Consider the following 19,979-nt stretch of genomic DNA (forward strand, 5'->3'; position numbering starts at 1 on the left):
CATAGCTAAAATAGAGTTACAATTATAACTACTGCCACGAAGGTTTTATCCCTGAACAAAATAGTTTAGTATTTTATAAAACCCAAAATGCATTTATTTAATTATTTTACCTACTGTTTTAATCATTTTAGGGTATTAAAACATTTTATAAAAGTGGGGTTTCTTCACCACAATTAACTTTGCATTATTTGGCACAACTCGAATATTTTAGTTTTAAAGTTTGAAAACTTTTACCGTTTGATTTGATTTTGAATTTGATTTTGAATCAGTTTCGAACTAACGCGAGATTAGCAACAGTAATTGTGCTGACGTGGCATCATTAACAGTGGTTTACTGTAGCTTAAGTATCCGGGCGTCACAACAAGCATGGAAAGTAAACTATCTAAAAGCTACAACTAATTTTTTTGTTTTTTCTTAAGGTTTTTCAAACACACAAGAATGCTGGAAAATAAAATAAACTAGCATGGATAGTACAATGAAAAAGTATGAGCACCGACAACCGAAATGAGTGTGTGAACATGAATGTAATGTCGGTGAGAAATACGTACTCCCCCAAGCTTAGGCTTTTGGCCTAAGTTGGTCTATGGCCACTGATGGCCTGGTGGATATCCAAAGTTGTAACTGGGGTCGTACTGAGATGCAGCAGCTACTGCCTGACGAGTTACAACTTGGAGGTGAGCTGCCCCCGTCCTCCTCTCATATTCGTTTGCTTCCTCCCTGGTTATAACATATCTCCTTTTTGCCTGAAAGTCAAAGAAAGTAGGAGTAGGGAGGGCAACATGGACGGTGAGCCGTCTGTCAAAGATTAGTCGATACTGGAGGAATTGTTCATTCCTCTCAACAAACTGATGGCGAACCATGGCATTATAAGCTAGGTAAGCAGGAGGTAACTCTATATCATTTCCATGTATGGGTATATTAAGATAATTATCTACGCGAGCTGCATAAATTCCACCAAACAAATCTCCACTTACACTGTTGTGATGCAACCTTCGTGCAACAATGGCCCCCAAGTTATATTGTTTATCACCTAATACCGCACTCTTGAGGACACTAAGATCTAGAACGCACATGTGACAAACCTCATCTTTACCATTAATGCATCTACCAATGAAGAGAGCAAAATAATGTATGGAAGGGAATGAATGCTCCCTATGGTAGCTTGCGTGATTTCTCTAGATTCCGCCACAGTAATACTAACAAAAAAGACTATATTTAGATTTGCGAGATTCACTAACATTACCCCACTGCGGGAGTTTACAAGCAATACTAAAATCTCCTAGGTCGATGGTATATGATTCATCATAAAGATCAAATAAAACAGTGTGAGAATTGCGCGAGGATGTAAATTTAAACCTTCTCACAAAGGAATCAGTTAGGTAGCGGTATTGCCGGCACTTACCTGACACGAAGTCCTCAAGATCAGCATTACGCATATGCGCGTCAAATTCATCCTTGATGCCTGCTTGGACCATAAACTCCTCTGACGGTCATTCACAAGGCCGCACTTGAGCTTCCCTTGGTGGTTCATCGTCATGCTCATGTATCGCGAGCCTTGGTCCTTGCTTCCTTGAGGAACCACCTTGGTACATTTTCCTAAACATTTTTCTTACTTTGAAAAATTTCTAAAATTTTTACTGACTCAAAATAAAAGTGAACCAAACTCAACAAGATTGATAGCAACTACTCCCACAAGTGCCTAGAGGCTATATCATGTATTAAAACTACTTTTGACCATATAAATTTGACATGCAAGCTCAATAACAGGGTCACCTAAGCAGCAAAAAATTGTAATAAATAAAGCACTAAAACAAAAACTAATTGGACCATTGGGGGAGTCACATACCAAAGAACAATCCCCCAAAGCAGTTTTGTGAATGGAGCTCTGAGCAAGGAGATCAAAAATGGCAGCAAGATGAGCTAGAACATGGGTTTGAGCTGTGGGAGGATTTTTTCTGAAGGAAGACGAAGTGTGTGGGTGCTGGAATAAGTGGAGGGGGGCCATGTGGGGTCCACGAGGCAAGGGCGCGCCCTGGACCCTCGTGGCCAGGTGGTGTGGCCCCCTAGTGTGTTCTCAGTGCCAGATATTTTTAAATATTCTACAAAAAGTCATATTTCATGTTCACGACATTTGGAGAACTTTTATTTTCGGGGTATTTTTTATTGCAAGGATAATTCAGAAACAGACAGAAAATAGCATTTTTGCTTTATTTAATCTAAATAACAGAAAGTAAAAGAGGGGGGGGTACATAGAGTTGTGCTTTCTAACTTCATCCATCTCATGCTCATCAAAAGAAATCCACTAACAAGGTTGATCAAGTCTTGTTAAGAAACTCTTTTCGAATTGCATGAAACCAGAGAATTTTCAAATAACACTAAGTTACCTCAATGGGGATATGAACGTCCCCAACAATAAGAATATCATATTTCTTTTTTACAGTAGGGAGAGGAAATTCAAAACCTCCAATAGTAATCGTTGAAGTTTTTCCAATAGAATTGATACTATGGACTTGAGGTTGTTTCCTCAGAAAGTGTACCATATGCAAAGTGACATTGCCTTCGTTGCAATCAATAACAGCCTCTGCAGTATTTAAAAAGGGTCTACCAAGAATAATATACATACTATCATCCTCGGGAATATCAAGAATAACAAAGTCCATTAAAATAGTAACATTTGCAACCACAACAGGCACATCCTCACAAATACCGACAGGTATAGCAGTTGATTTATCGGCCATTTGCAAAGATATTTCAGTAGGTGTCAACTTATTCAAATCAAGTCTACGATATAAAGAAAAAGGCATAACACTAACACCGGCTCCAATATCACATAAAGCAGTTTTAACATAGTTTCTCTTAATGGAGCATGGTATAGTTGGTACTCCAGGATCTCCTAGTTTCTTTGGTATTCCACCCTTAAAAGTATAATTAGCAAGCATGGTGGAAATTTCAGATTCCGGTATCTTTCTTTTATTTGTGACAACATCTTTCATATACTTAGCATAAGGATTCATTTTAAGTATATCAATCAAACGCATACGCAAAAAGATAGGTCTAATCATTTCAGCAAAGCGCTCAAAATTCTCATCATCCTTTTTCTTGGATGGTTTAGGAGGAAAAGGCATGGATTTCTGAACCCATGGTTCTCTTTTTTTACCGTGCTTCCTAGCAACGAAGTCTCTCTTATCATAACGTTGATTCTTTGATTGTGGGTTATCAAGATCAACAATAGGTTCAATCTCTACATCATTGTTATTGCTAGGCTGAGCATCAACACGAACATCATCATTAACATTATCACTAGGTTCATGTTCATTACTAGATTGTGTTTCAACATCAGAAATAGAAATATCACTGGGATTCTCAGGTGTGTCAACAACAGGTTCACTAGAAGCATGCAAAGTCCTATCATTTTTCTTTTTCTTCTTTTTAGAAGGACTAGGTGCATCAACATTAGTTCTCTGAGAATCTTGCTCAACTCTCTTAGGGTGGCCCTTGGGATACAAAGGTTCCTGAGTCACTTTACCCCCTCTAGTCACAACTCTCAAAGCATTATCATTTTTCTTATTATTTAATTCATTGAGCAAATCATCTTGTGCTTTAAGCACTTGTTCTACTTGAGTGGTAACCATAGAAGCATGTTTACTAATAAGTTTAAGTTCACCTTTAAATCTAGACATATAATCACTAAAGTGTTCAATCATATAAGCATTACATTTCAATTGTCTACTAACATAAGCATTGAAGTTTTCTTGTTTAACAATAAAATTATTAAACGCATCTAAGCATTGGCTAGCAGACTTATAACGAGGCATATCACCTTCATCAAATCTATAGAGAGAATTTACCTTTACTACCGCATCTCTTCAATAGGTGGTAAATTCTTAATATCTTTAGCGTTAATACCCTTTTCTTTCATATATTTCTTTGCCTCTTGCATATCTTCATGACTGAGAAATAGAATACCCCTTTTCTTCGGAGTTGGCTTAGGAGTTAGTCCAGTAAGTGTCCAATCATTATCATTACTCAACATATTATTCAATAGCAATTCAACTTGCTCAACAGTTCTTTCCCTGAAAACACAACCAACACAACTATCCAGGTGGTCTCTGAAAGCATCGGTTAGTCCATTATACAAGATATAAAGTATTTCATTTTTCTTGGGAGAATGATCAGGCAAAGCATTAAGTAATCGGAGAAGCCTCCCCCAAGCTTGTGGGAGACTCTCTTCTTCAATTTGCACAAAATTATATATTTCCCTTAAGGCCGCTTGTTTATTATGAGCGGGGAAATATTGTTGGAAATATGCCCTAGAGGCAATAATAAATTAGTTATTATTATATTTCCTTGTTCATGATAATCGTTTATTATCCAAGCTAGAATTGTATTGTTAGGAAACTCAGATACATGTGTGGATACATAGACAACACCATGTCCCTAGTAAGCCTCTAGTTGACTAGCTCGTTGATCAATAGATAGTTACGGTTTCCCGACCATGGATATTGGATGTCATTGATAACGGGATCACATCATTAGGAGAATGATGTGATGGACAAAGACCCAGTCCTAAGCCTAGCACAAGATCATGTAGTTCGTATGCTAAAGCTTTTCTAATGTCAAGTATCATTTCTTTAGACCATGAGATTGTGCAACTCCCGGATACCGTAGGAGTGCTTTGGGTGTGCCAAACGTCACAACGTAACTGGGTGGCTATAAAAGTACACTACAGGTATCTCCGAAAGTGTCTGTTGGGTTGGCACGAATCGAGACTGGGATTTGTCACTCCGTGTAAACGGAGAGGTATCTCTGGGCCCACTCGGTAGGACATCATCATAATGTGCACAATGTGATCAAGGAGTTGATCATGGGATGATGTGTTACGAAACGAGTAAAGAGACTTGCCGGTAACGAGATTGAACAAGGTATCGGGATACCGACGATCGAATCTCGGGCAAGTATCGTACCGCTAGACAAAGGGAATTGTATACGGGATTGATTAAGTCCTTGACATCGTGGTTCATCCGATGAGATCATCGTGGAACATGTGGGAGCCAACATGGGTATCCAGATCCCGCTGTTGGTTATTGACCGGAGAGTCATCTCGGTCATGTCTGCATGTCTCCCGAACCCGTAGGGTCTACACACTTAAGGTTCGGTGACGCTAGGGTTATAGAGATATTAGTATGCGGTAACCCGAAAGTTGTTTGGAGTCCCGGATGAAATCCCGGACATCACGAGGAGTTCCGGAATGGTCCGAAGGTAAAGAATTATATATAGGAAGTGCTATTTCGGCTATTGGGACAAGTTTCGGGGTCACCGGTATTGTACCGGGACCACCGGAAGGGTCCCGGGGGTCCATCGGGTGGGGCCACCTGCCCCGGGGGGGCACATGGGCTATAGGGGGTGCTCCTTGGCCTGTATGGGCCAAGGGCACCAGCCCCAAGAGGCCCATGCGCCAAGAGAGAGGGAAAGGAAGAGTCCTAAAGGGGGAAGGCACCTCCTAGGTGCCTTGGGGAGGATGGATTCCTCCCTTGGCCGCACCCTTCCTTGGAGGAAGGGCCAAGGCTGCGCCCCCCTGTCCCTTGGCCCTATATATAGTGGGGGAAAGAGAGGGCAGCAATACCTAAGCCCTGGCGCCTACCTCTCCCTCCCATGACACATCTCCCTTCTCCCGCAGCGCTTGGCAAAGCCCTGTTGGAATCCCGCTACTTCCACCACCACGTCATCGTGCTGCTGGATCTCCATCAACTTGTCCCCCCCCCTTGCTGGATCAAGAAGGAGGAGACGTTGCTGCTCCGTACGTGTGTTGAACGCGGAGGTGCCGTCCGTTCGGCGCTAGGATCATCGGTGATTTGGATCACGACGAGTACGACTCCATCAACCCCGTTCTCTTGAACGCTTCCGCGCGCGATCTACAAGGGTATGTAGATCCACTCCTCCCTCGTTGCTAGATGACTCCATAGATTGATCTTGGTGACACATAGGAAAATTTTGAATTATTGCTACGTTCCCCTACAGTGGCATCATGAGCTAGGTCTATGCGTAGTTTCTATGCACGAGTAGAACACAAAGTAGTTGTGGGCGTTGATTTTGTTCAATATGCTTACCGTTACTAGTCCAATCTTGATTTGGTGGCATTGTGGGATGAAGCGGCCCGGACCGACCTTACACGTACTCTTACGTGAGACTGGTTCCACCGACTGACATGCACTAGTTGCATAAGGTGGCTAGTGGATGTCTGTCTCTCCCACTTTAGTCGGATCGGATTCGATGAAAAGGGTCCTTATGAAGGGTAAATAGCAATTGGCATATCACGTTGTGGTTTTGCGTAGGTAAGAAACGTTCTTGCTACAAACCCATAGCAGCCACGTAAAACATGCAAACAACAATTAGAGGATGTCTAACTTGTTTTTGCAGGGTATGATATGTGATGTGATATGGCCAAAGGATGTGATGAATGATATATGTGATGTATGAGATGATCATGTTCTTGTAATAGGAATCACGACTTGCATGTCGATGAGTATGACAACCGGCAGGAGCCATAGGAGTTGTCTTAATTTATTTATGACCTGCGTGTCAACATAAACGTCATGTAATTACTTTACTTTATTGCTAACCGTTAGCTGTAGTAGTAGAAGTAATAGTTGGCGAGGCAACTTCATGGAGACACGATGATGGAGATCATGATGATGGAGATCATGGTGTCATGCCGGTGACGATGATGATCATGGAGCCCCGAAGATGAAGATCAAAAGGAGCAATATGATATTGGCCATATCATGTCACTATTTGATTGCATGTGATGTTTATCATGTTTATACATCTTATTTGCTTAGAACGACGGTAGTAAATAAGATGACCCCTCACTAAAATTTCAAGAAGGTGTTCCCCCTAATTGTGCACCGTTGCGAAAGTTCGTCGTTTCGAAGCACCACGTGATGATCGGGTGTGATAGATTCTTACGTTCGAATACAACGGGTGTTGACGAGCCTAGCATGTACAGACATGGCCTCGAAACACATGCAAAACACTTAGGTTGACTTGACGAGCCTATCATGTACAGACATGGCCTCGGAACACAAGAGACCGAAAGGTCGAGCATGAGTCGTATGGTAGATACGATCAACATGAAGATGTTTACCGATGATGACTAGTCCGTCTCACGTGATGATCGGACACGGCCTAGTTGACTCAGATCATGTAATCACTTAGATGACTAGAGGGATGTCTATCTGAGTGGGAGTTCACAAGATGAACTTAATTATCCTGAACATAGTCAAAAGGTCTTCGCAAATTATGTCGTAGCTCGCGCTTCAGTTCTACTGTTTAGATATGTTCCTAGAGAAAATTTAGTTGAAAGTTGATAGTAGTAATTATGCGGACTAGGTCCGTAAACTGAGGTTTGTCCTCATTGCTTCATAGAAGGCTTATGTCCTTAATGCACCGCTCAGTGTGCTGAACCTCGAACGTTGTCTATGGATGTTGGGAACATCTGACATACAAATTTTGATAACTACGTGATAGTTCAGTTAAAGGGTTTAGAGTTGAGGCACCGAAGACGTTTTTGAAATGTCGCGAAACATATGAGATGTTTCGAGGGCTGAAATTGGGATTTCAGGCTCGTGCCCATGTCAAGAGGAATAAGACCTCCGACGATTTTCTTAGCCTGCAAACTAAGGGAGAAAAACTCAATTGTTGAGCTTGTGCTCAGATTGTCTGAGTACAACAATCGCTTGAATCAAGTGGGAGTTGATCTTCCAAATGAGTTAGTAATGTTTCTCCGAAGTCATTACCACCAAGCTGCTAGAGCTTCATGATGAACTATAATGTATCGGGGACATATATGATGATCCTTGAGATATTCGCGATGTTTGACGCCACAAAAGTAGAAATCAAAAAGGAGCATCAATTGTTGATGGTTTGTGAAACCACTAGTTTCAAGGAGGGCAAGGGCAAAAAAAAGGGATGCTTCATGAAACGGCAAATCAGCTGCTGCACTAGTGAAGAAACCCAAGGTTGAACCCAAACCCGAGACTAAGTGCTTCTGTAATAAGGGGAACAACCACTGGAGCAGAATTACCCTAGATACTTGGTAGATGAGAAGGCTGTCAATAGAAGTATATTGGATATACATTATGTTAATGTGTACTTTACTAGTACTCCTAGTAGCACCAGGGTATTAGATACCGGTTCGGTTGCTAAGTGGTAGTAACTCGAAAGAAAAGCTACGGAATAAACGGAGACTAGCTAAAGGTGAGCTGACGATATGTGTTGGAAGTGTTTCCAATGTTGATATGATCAAGCATCGCATGCTCCCTCTACCATCGAGATTGGTGTTTGCGTTGAGCATGGACATGATTGGATTATGTCTATCGCAATACGGTTATTCATTTAAGGAGAATAACGGTTACTCTGTTTATTTGAATAATACCTTCAATGGTCTTGCACCTAAAATGAATGGTTCATTGAATCTTGATCATAGTGATACACATGTTCATGCCAAAAGATATAAGATAGTAATGATAGTACCACCTACTTGTGGCACTGCCACTTAAGTCATATCGGTATAAAACGCATGAAGAGGCTCCATGTTGATGGATCTTTGGGCTCACTCGTTGTTGAAAAGTTTGAGACATGCGAACCATGTCTATTGGTGTATATGCATGAAGAAACTCCATGCAAATGGACCGTTTTGACTCACTTGATTTTGAATCACTTGGGACATGCAAATCATACCACATGGGCAAGATGACTGAAAGCCTCATTTTTAGTAAAATGGAACTAGAAAGCAACTTGTTGGAAGTAATACATTTTGATGTGTGCAGTCCAATGAGTCTGAGGCATGTAGTGGATATCGTTATGTTCTTACTTCACAGATGATTTGAGTAGATGTTGAGTATATTTACTTGATGAATCACGAGTCTGAATTATTGAAAGGTTCAAGTAATTTCAGGGTGAAGTTGAAAGATCGTCGTGACAAGAGGATAAAATATCTATGATATGATCATAGAGATGAATATCTGAATTACGAGTTTGGCACAGAATTAAGACATTGTGGAAACTGTTTCACAACTAATACAGCCTGGAACACCATAGTGTGATGGTGTGTCCAAACATCATAACTGCACCCTATTGGATATGATGCATACCATGATGTCTCTTATCGAATTACCACGATAGTTTATGGGTTAGGCATTAGAGACAACCACATTCACTTTAAATAGGGTACCACGTAATTCCGATGAGATGACACCATATGAACTATGGTTTAGAGAAACCTAAGCTGTCATTTCTTAGAAGGTTTGGGGCTGCGACGCTTATGTGAAAAGGGTTTCAGGCTGATAAGCTCGAACCCAAAGCAGATAAATGCATCTTCATAGGACACCCAAAACAGTTGGGTATACCTCCTATCTCAGATCCGAAAGCAATAAAGGATTGTTTCTAGAATCGGGTCCTTTCTCGAGGAAAAGTTTCTCTTGAAAGAATTGAGTGGGAGGATGGGGGAGACTTGATGAGGTTATTGAACCGTCTCTTCAACTAGTGTGTGGCAGGGCACAGGAAGTTGTTTCTGTGGCACCTACAACAATTGAAGTGGAAGCTTATGATAGTGATCATGAAACTTCAGATCAAGTCACTACCAAACCTCGTGGGATGACAAGGATGCGTACTACTTCAGAGTGGTACGTGATCCTGTCTTTGAAGTCATGTTGCTAGACAACAATGAACCTACGAGCTATGGAGAAGCGATGGTGGGCCTGGATTCCAAAATGGCTCGAGGCCATATAATCCGAGAGAGGATCCATGTATGAAAACAAAGTGTAGACTTTGGCAGAACGGCTCGATGGTCGTAAGGCTGTTGAGTACAGATGGATTTTAGAAGGAAGACGGACAATGATGGTAGGTATCACCATTAAGAAAGCTCGACTTGTCGTTAAGATGTTTTCCGACAAGTTCAAGGAGCTGACTACGGTGAGACTTTCTCACTCGTAGCGATGCTAAGAGTCTGTTGGAATTATATTAGCGATTACTGCATTATTTATGAAATCTTGCAGATAGGATGTCAAAACATTGTTTCCTCGACGATTTTCTTGAGGAAAGGTTGTATGTGATACAACCGGAAGGGTTTGTTAATCCTGAAAGATGCTAATAAGTATGCAAAGCTCCAGCAATCCTTCTAAGGACTGGAGTAAGCATCTCGGAGTTGGAATGTATGCTTTGATGAGATGATCAAAGATTTTGGGTGTATACAAAGTTTATGAGAAACTTGTATTTCCAAAGAAGTGAGTGGGAGCACTATAGAATTTCTGATAAATATATGTTGACATATTGTTGATCAGAAATGACGTAGAATTTCTGGAAAGCATATAGGGTTATTTGGAAAGTGTTTTTCAATGGAAAGCCTAGATTAAGCTACTTGAACGTTGAGCATCAAGATCTATAAGGATAAGATCAAAACGCTTAATGGTACTTTCAAATGAGCACATACCTTGACATGATCTTGAAGGTGTTCAAGATGGATCAGTCAAAGAAGGAGTTCTTGCCTGAGTTGTAAGGTATGAAGTTAAGACTTAAAGCTCGACCGCGGCAGAAGAAAGAGGAAGGACGAAGGTCGTCCCCTATGCTTTTATCATAGGCTCTCTACAGTATGCTATGCTGTGTACCGCACCTGAAGTGTGCCTTACCGTGAGTCAGTCAAGGGGTACAAGAGTGATCCAAGAATGGATCACAGGACAGCGGTCAAAGTTATCCTTAGTAACTAGTGGACTAAGGAATTTTCTCGATTATGGAGGTGGTAAAAGAGTTCGTCGTAAAGGGTTACGCCGATGCAAACTTTGACACTAATCCAGATTATTCTGAGTAGTAAACTGGATTCGTATAGTAGAAACAATTATTTGGAATAGCTCCAAATGTAGCATAGTAGTTGCATCTACAAGATGACATAGAGATTTGCGAAGTACATACAGATCTAAAAGATTCAGACCCGTTGACTATAACATCTCTCACAAGCATAACATGATCAAACCCAGAACTCATCGAGTGTTAATCACATGGTAATGTGAACTAGATTATTGACTCTAGTAAAACTCTTTGGGTGTTAGTCACATGGGGATGTGACCTTGAGTGTTAATCACATATCGATGTGAACTGGATTATTGACTCTAGTGCAAGTGGGAGACTGTTGGAAATATGCCCTAGAGGCAATAATAAATTAGTTATTATTATATTTCCTTGTTCATGATAATCGTTTATTATCCATGCTAGAATTGTATTGTTAGGAAACTCAGATACATGTGTGGATACATAGACAACACCATGTCCCTAGTAAGCCTCTAGTTGACTAGCTCGTTGATCAATAGATGGTTACGGTTTCCTGACCATGGACATTGGATGTCATTGATAACGGGATCACATCATTAGGAGAATGATGTGATGGACAAAGACCCAATCCTAAGCCTAGCACAAGATCATGTAGTTCGTATGCTAAAGCTTTTCTAATGTCAAGTATCATTTCCTTAGACCATGAGATTGTGCAACTCCCGGATACCGTAGGAGTGCTTTGGGTGTGCCAAACGTCACAACGTAACTGGGTGGCTATAAAGGTACACTACAGGTATCTCCGAAAGTGTCTGTTGGGTTGGCACGAATCAAGACTGGGATTTGTCACTCCGTGTAAACGGAGAGGTATCTCTGGGCCCACTCGGTAGGACATCATCATAATGTGCACAATGTGATCAAGGAGTTGATCACGGGATGATGTGTTACGAAACGAGTAAAGAGACTTGCCGGTAACGAGATTGAACAAGGTATCGGGATACCGACGATCGAATCTCGGGCAAGTATCGTACCACTAGACAAAGGGAATTGTATACGGGATTGATTAAGTCCTTGACATCGTGGTTCATCCGATGAGATCATCGTGGAACATGTGGGAGCCAACATGGGTATCCAGATCCCGCTGTTGGTTATTGACTGGAGAGTCATCTCGGTCATGTCTGCATGTCTCCCGAACCCGTAGGGTCTACACACTTCAGGTTCGGTGACGCTAGGGTTATAGAGATATTAGTATGCGGTAACCTGAAAGTTGTTCGGAGTCCCGGATGAGATCCCGGACGTCACGAGGAGTTCCGGAATGGTCCAGAGGTAAAGAATTATATATATGAAGTGCTATTTCGGCTATCGGGACAAGTTTCGGGGTCACCGGTATTGTACCGGGACCACCGGAAGGGTCCCGGGGGTCCACCGGGTGGGGCCACCTGCCCCGGGGGGCCACATGGGCTGTAGGGGATGCGCCTTGGCCTGTATGGGCCAAGGGCACCAGCCCCAAGAGGCCCATGCACCAAGAGAGAGGGAAAGGAAGAGTCCTAAAGGGGGAAGGCACCTCCTAGGTGCCTTGGGGAGGATGGATTCCTCCCTTGGCCGCACCCTTCCTTGGAGGAAGGGCCAAGGCTGCGCCCCCCCTCTCCCTTGGCCCTATATATAGTGGGGGAAAGAGAGGACAACAATACCTAAGCCCTGGCGCCTCCCTCTCCCTCCCATGACACATCTCCCTTCTCCCGCAGCGCTTGGCGAAGCCCTATTGGAATCCCGCTACTTCCACCACCACGGCGTCGTCCTGCTGGATCTCCATCAACTTCTCCTCCCTCCTTGCTGGATCAAGAAGGAGGAGACGTCATTGCTCCGTACGTGTGTTGAACGCGGAGGTGCCGTCCGTTCGGTGCTAGGATCATCGGTGATTTGGATCACGACGAGTACGACTCCATCAACCCCGTTCTCTTGAACGCTTCCGCGCGCGATCTACAAGGGTATGTAGATCCACTCCTCCCTCGTTGCTAGATGACTCCATAGATTGATCTTGGTGACACGTAGGAAAATTTTGAATTATTGCTACGTTCCCCTACAAATATTTAGCAGAGAAGTAATAGATCATATCCTAGGGACTGTGCACACAACCAAGGTCAAGAGAATTAAACCATATTTTAGCATCATTCTTTAATGAGAACGGAAATAACTTAAGGATATAGTAGTAACGAATTTTCTCCTCATTAGTGAACATGGTGGCTATATCATTTAATTTAGTAAGATGTGACACAATAGTTTTAGATTCATAGTAATAAAAAGGATCAGATTCAATCAAAGTAATTAACTCAGGATTGAAAGAGAAATCATAATCCTTATCAGAAATACAGATAGGTGAAGTAGCAAAAGCAGGGTCATATTTCATTCTAGCATTCAAAGACTTCTCTTTCAGGTTAGCTAACAGTTTCTTAAGATCATATCTATCTTTGCAAGCTAAAAGATCTCTAGCAGTTTCTTCATCCATAACATAACCCTCAGACACATCAGACAATTCATATCTAGGGGGAGAATCTTCATCATCACTTTCATCAATATTAACATTTTCAATAATTTCATTTTCTCTAAACCTAGCAAGTTGTTCATCAAAAAATTCACCTAATGGCAAAGTTTTGTCAAGCATAGAAGTAGTTTCATCATAAGCATCACACATAGCGGAAGTGGCATCATCAATAACATGCGACATATCAGAATCAGTAGCATGAGTAGGTTTAGGCGTCGCAAGTTTACTCAAAACAGAAGGTGAATCAAGTGCAGAGCTAGATGGCAGTTCCTTACCTCCCCTCATAGTTGAGGGATAAATCTTGGTTTTTTCGTCTTTCAAGTTTCTCATAATGATCAGCAGATATAAATCCCAAGTGACTCAAAGAATAGAGCTATACTCCTCGGCAACGGCGCCAGAAAATAGTCTTGATAACCCACAAGTATAGGGGTCGCAACTGTTTTTGAGGGAGAGTATTCAACCCAAATTTATTGATTCAACACAAGGGAAGTCAAAGAATATTCTCAAGTATTAACAGTTGAGTTGTCAATCCAACCGCACTTGAAAGACTTAATATTTGTAGCAAAATATTTAGTAACAAAGTAATATGGAAGTAGCGGTAACGGTGGCAAAAGTAACAATAGTAGTTTTTATAGTGATTGTAACAGTGGCAACGGAAAAGTAACTAAGTAAAGATCAATATATGAAAAGCTCATAGGCAATGGACCAGTGATGGATAATTATGTCGGATGTGATTCCTCATGCAACAGTTATAACATAGGGTGACACAGAACTAGCTCCAGTTCATCAAAGTAATGTAGGCATGTATTCTGCATATAGTCATACGTGCTTATGGAAAAGAACTTGCATGCCATCTTTTGTCCTACCCTTCCATGGCAGCGGGGTCCTATTAGAAATTAAGGGATATTAAGGCCTCCTTTTAATAGAGTACCAGATCAAAGCATTAACACTTAGTGAATACATGAACTCCTCAAACTACGGTCATCACCGGGAGTGGTCCTGATTATTGTCACTTCGGGGTTACCGGATCATAACACATAGCAGGTGACTATTGACTTGCAAGATAGAATCAAGAACTCACATATATTCATGAAAACATAATAGGTTAAGATCTGAAATCATGGCACTCGGGCCCTAGTGACAAGCATTAAGCATAGCAAAGTCATAGCAACATCAATCTCATAAACATAGTGGATACTAGGGATCAAATCCTAACAAAACTAACTTGATTACATGATAGATCTCATCCAACCCATCACCGTCCAGCAAGTCTACGATGGAATTACAAAGGCACGGCGGTGAGCATCATGAAATTGGTGATGAAGGAAGGTTGATGATGACGACGACAACGGATTCCCCTCTCTGGAGCCCCGAACGGACTCCAGATCTACCCTCCCGAGAGAGATTAGGGCTTGGCGGCGGCTTAGTGTCGTAAAACGCGATGAATCATTCTCTCTGATTTTTTTCTCCTTGAATGTGAATATATAGAGTTGGAGTTGATATTGGTGGAGCCTCAGAGGGCCCATGAGGCAGGGGGCGCGTCCCGGGGGGCGCCCTGCACCCTCGTGGACAGGGTGGACCCCCTGGTGTTGATTCTTTCGCCAGTATTTTTTATTAATTCCAAAAATATTCTCCATGAAGTTTCAGGTCATTCCGAAAACTTTTATTTCTGCACAAAAATAACACCATGACAATTCTGCTGAAAACAATATCAGTCCGGGTTAGTTCCATTTAAATCATGCAAGTTAGAGTCCAAACTAAAGGCAAAAGTGTTTGGAAAAGTAGATACGTTGGAGACGTAGCAGCCGTCATTCTCTCGCCGCCGTGGCAGCTTCTGGACGCCGCGGCGGATGGAGCCGGGATCGTCCTCGTCGTCGGCCTCCGGCTCGCTGGCGCTTCGCCTCGTCAAGCCCGAGACGGAGGAGACGCCGCTCGGGCGCCGCACTCGTAGCGGCGCCCTCGTCATCAACGAGGGTGCCCGACTCTCCCCGCGCTCTCTCCTACCGGTTCGGTCGAAGCCCGAGCCGGGGCTGCTCCCCGTGAAGCCGGAGCACGCCGACATGGTGGCCCCCGACGACGAGTCCGCCCTCAAGTGGGCGAAGGAGGACTACGTCCGCGAGCAGGTGCGCCGCCAGCGCCAAGCGTACCTGGAGCTCCAGGCTTGTCACCGCAGGCGCGAGGAGGGCAACGTCATCGTCCTCGACAGCGACGAGGAGGACGAGGCCAAGCCGTCCAGCGCCCCACCGCGTGTCGGCGACCCCGACCAGGGCTGCAGCAGGGACGACGACGGCGTAAGCGAGGCGCGCGACGACGACGACGATGATGGCGACGGCGACTGCACCCGCTTCTACAGACTTTTCGACATGTAGACGACGACGCTGGCTAGGCTTTTAGTTTGGCGTAATTAGGCGTGGTTTGCATGTGTTTTATGTTTTTATACAAATTTCAATGAAGTATCACCGAGTTTGTGTAAAAATCGCCGAGTTTGCAAAAATTTGAATGAAATATCGCCGAACCCGCAACGACTTGTGGGCCAACGACTAGAAATGAAGTAATCCTCAGAGACCAATCTAACGCCGATTCACCCTCAGACCGCTTTTTTTCGATAACCGGGAGGCCGAATGGCTAGAGATGCCCTAAGTTCGCAGGCTTGGTGGAGCAGGACCACCCGTTCGATCACACGCTATTACTCCTCGTAGCAAAAAGCAACGGGCAGAATTCGCTGAAACCGAAAACGCTCCACCGTTGCCCATAGGGAAACATTTACGCCAGCCCTTTGTCGAAAAAAAAAACTATGCCAGCCCAACGCGAGTCGCCTTCACACCGCGAGAGACGTGATGGTTGCAGCACGCCTAAACCCAAAATTCGAAATCCCCCAACCGTGCGAAATTACGAGACAGCCCCTGGCCACCCGCAGCGCTCCCAACGGTCGGACGAATCCGGCCGTCCACGCGCACCCCGGCGCTCGGTCACACCCGTCGAAACCTGAATCCCCTCCCAGCCCTGGCCGCACCGCAGACCTAGGAGGGTAGAACCGTCCGACGCAAAAGTCTCTCTCACCTTATATCTCGGCCGAATCCCCCAACGCCGCCCGCATTCGAAAACCTTCCTCGCGAAACCCCAGCCCCGCTCCTCCGCTCCACCCCCACCTCCCCTGGTCCCTCGCGAGAGCAGGTCCGGGTCGCGTCTCCGGCGGCGGAGAAGCAAGACAAGGGCGGCGGAGATGTCGGTCAGCAACATAGGGATGATGGACGGCGCCTACTTCGTGGGGCGGAACGAGATCCTCGCCTGGATCAACACTACCCTGCAGCTCGGCCTCGCCAAGGTCGAGGAGGTACGTTCGGATCTCCCCCCTCCCCTCTCCACCTCGTCTTCCAATGGCCTGTTCGTCCCCCGATCCGTGCGGTTTTGCTGGATCTGCGGGCGCGATTTCGGTTCGGTTCGTTGCGTTTCGGGATGCTCACACGGCGCGCGGCCGGAATTCTCGTGTGTGTGCAGGCGGCGTCGGGCGCGGTGGCGTGCCAGCTCATGGACGCGGCGCACCCCGGGGCGGTGCCCATGCACAAGGTCAACTTCGACGCCAAGAACGAGTACGACATGATCCAGAACTACAAGGTCCTGCAGGATGTGTTCAACAAGCTGAAGATCACCAAGGTGCGCTCCCATTTCTTCTTCCCCTCTCGCGAGCGAATTTATGTGGCGTTAGTTGTATTGCTCATGCCGCCAGATTACTCCGCACACGAGGATGCACTAACAATTTGTAGGTTATCAGTTAATTGTGGAGTTGTGGTCACCAGAATTCTATATACAGACACTGAGCCATGAGTTCGGCAATTGGCTAGTAATTTGATGGGTATATGTAGTTTTGTTGATTGTGAAAGTGAACGGTCGAGACATCACATTTTTAGGCTGTTCAAAATACGGATCTGAATAGAAGGTTCCCTAAATAAATAGTGTTTTTGCTGTGTGGAGAATTGCCATGTGTTGTCAGAACCGCGTGAAAACTGAAATTCAGTCCTTTTTAACTTTGAAGCACATGAGCAGTCTGGATTCTTATTGAGGATATCCTTACTTGTTAAGTACTTCCATAGGGACTATTAGTGTAACTGAATTTTATATAAAAATATATATATCTGAATATGTAAACTGTGTACAACCTACATAAATGGTGTTTGTCATCAGAACTGTGTGAAAACTGAAATTCAACCCTTTTGAGCAATCTGGATTACCATTGAGCATATCCTTACTTCTTGTTATTCCTTAGGGACTGTTAATGTAACTGAACATTGTGATATTTTGTCACTGTCGCAGCACATTGAGGTTAATAAGCTCATCAAAGGAAGGCCCCTAGACAACCTGGAGTTCATGCAGTGGATGAAAAGATACTGTGATTCTGTTAATGGTGGATTCATGACCAGGTAGCCAACCCCATTCTTTCTGTAGCATATATGACCAGGTAGTGTTACCAATTGTGCTTATCATATCTCATGAAAATCCTCTGAACACGCAGCTACAATGCTTCCGAGAGAAGAGAAAGCAGCAAGGGTGGGAAAGACACCAACAGAAGGACATCAGGGACTTCCCAGGCGCCTGCCAAGTCTGCATCCGCCACCCACAAAGCTCAGCCTCCGTCGCACGCAGCTAAGCGGGCCAACGGGCATGCTTCAAATGCTCCACAGCGGTGCGCAAAGCCGCCTCCAGCTTATGATGCACAGGTGAGAGTGACTTGGCATGAACGCTGAGCATAACTTTCTTGCTGTCTCTCGGCATTGCACAAGTCCTGTATTCTGACAATGATGCTTTGCAGATGACCGAGCTGAAACTCCTTGTTGATAGCGCCGAGAAAGAGAGAGATTTCTATTTCTCTAAGCTGCGGGACGTTGAGATCTTGTGCCAGAGCCCCGAGGTTGAGCATTTACCGGTAAGTAGCAGAAATGCTTAACCATTCTCTTACTAGGCGCCTGCCAATTGGCTACCAGTGTGTTAAAAAAAGCCTTCTGAACAAGTGTAAACATCATGCTTGTAGAGTACAACAGCAGGTGTCTGAACGTGTAAACATCATGCTTGTAGAGTACAACAGCAGGTGTCTGAACCTTGATCTATGTATTTGAAAGGGCAATGTTGACGATGAAATCTTTATCTCGTGTGCAGATTGTGAAGGCTATCCAGAAGATACTCTATGCTTCGGAGGACGACCCCTCGACGGTGGCGGAAGCCCAGGCAGAGATGGTGGCGCAGCAGAACCAGATGCAGCAGCAGCCAATGCTGAGCCCCATCCTGGAGGCGTCCGAGGCCCCAAGCATCACCCCCAAGGATTCTTCCGAGGAGAGCTTGAGGCAGGAAGCAGCGGCAGCACACAAGAGGAAGAGCATCTCGGACCTGGAGGAGTTCGAGATGGGGTCGAGCTCCAGGATGAGGCTCTCAGACGTCTCGGACGTGCAGCTGTGCGGCTCACCGTTGATGAGCTTCACCTGAAAGAAAGGAGGGACCGAATTGCAGGGGCTGAGTTGATGTCATTGCCGGTTATGACTTGTGGGTTTATCTTGTGTTGTTTCGTTTGTTGTTTGGTGTCATAATGTGTGTGCTCTTGTGGAGCTGGAGTTGAACCTGCCTTTGACTGTGATCGATCTGCCACAGCATTTGTGGCCTTCTGCAACATGTTATTATTGAATAGCCTCTTTTATGTAGTCACTGGTGTTCCTTGCTCTGCCTCTCTTATTGCAAGACGGTCTGTTTTCGATTACAAAAAGGTTGCTGCGCTCTGATTTTTTTGTTAGCGGGTATCCCTGGAATACAAATTCTGTGCTGGTGCCTGAATCCTCTTCATCTTTCCTGTCCGCCGTCGTTGCATTCTCTCCGCTGGCATCATCGAGCTCGACCAACCTGCCATATAGTGTGCTGGCAAGACAGCTTTCCCATCATCAAGGGCCTTGTGCTGGTGGAGGGACACGTGAAGCAGTTCACAATAGATACAAATGCCTGAACCATAAGGTATGTTTTCTTTGAATTTAGTGTTTGGTGGCCCTGTGATTTTTTTGGAGGTGGGTCGATGCTAATGAAGATTATCTGGTGGCAAAAGGGATATTGCCAATGCACTCTAATTAATAAAAGAAGAAGCTCAATGTCGGATGCAAAGGCAAGAAGGCGTTGAAGTATCCGGGAAGATTTAACCTGAGGATTCAGGTTGTATTTTGATTATCTTCTGCGCTGGCGTCTCTCAGTTATCTGTTTATGTTACTATCATTATATTTACTGTCGTTTTCACCATTGAGGTTACATTATGATTCTCTTTTGTATTAACATTACTTACTGAATTATGTGTTCACAATACATTTCATATTATATAACCATCGAGACTATGTACAGGAGAAGACACTGAGCCTGCAAATACAGACATAGAATACTCCACATCTAGGGATTCAGGTCACACTTTGATTCTCTTCTGCATTCACATTACTTCTGAATTATGTGTTCACAATACATTCTCTATTGGATTTTATTAATGCTGTTTTCACTGTTGACATACACACAGGAATAAGACACCGAGGACATTCCTTCTGAATATGAATCTTCTTTTGAGCTAGATGATAGTCACACACCTCCAGGGCATGATTATGTC

General features: G+C 44.0%; 1 protein-coding gene across 1 annotated transcript; it reads left to right on the plus strand.

Annotated features, from left to right (window-relative positions):
• Nucleotides 1-16,433: 16,433 nt before the first annotated feature.
• LOC123047357 (microtubule-associated protein RP/EB family member 1C) lies at nucleotides 16,434-19,047 on the plus strand. The gene is made up of 6 exons (XM_044470895.1): nucleotides 16,434-16,694; nucleotides 16,859-17,014; nucleotides 17,672-17,778; nucleotides 17,871-18,075; nucleotides 18,168-18,281; nucleotides 18,512-19,047. The coding sequence occupies exons 1-6, from the start codon at nucleotides 16,584-16,586 to the stop codon at nucleotides 18,833-18,835; spliced, it is 1,017 nt and encodes a 338-aa protein (XP_044326830.1). The 5' UTR covers nucleotides 16,434-16,583; the 3' UTR covers nucleotides 18,836-19,047.
• Nucleotides 19,048-19,979: the final 932 nt, after the last annotated feature.

Source organism: Triticum aestivum, chromosome 1A, assembly GCF_018294505.1.
Source record: "Triticum aestivum cultivar Chinese Spring chromosome 1A, IWGSC CS RefSeq v2.1, whole genome shotgun sequence".
In the NCBI taxonomy this organism is placed as follows: Eukaryota; Viridiplantae; Streptophyta; class Magnoliopsida; order Poales; family Poaceae; genus Triticum; species Triticum aestivum.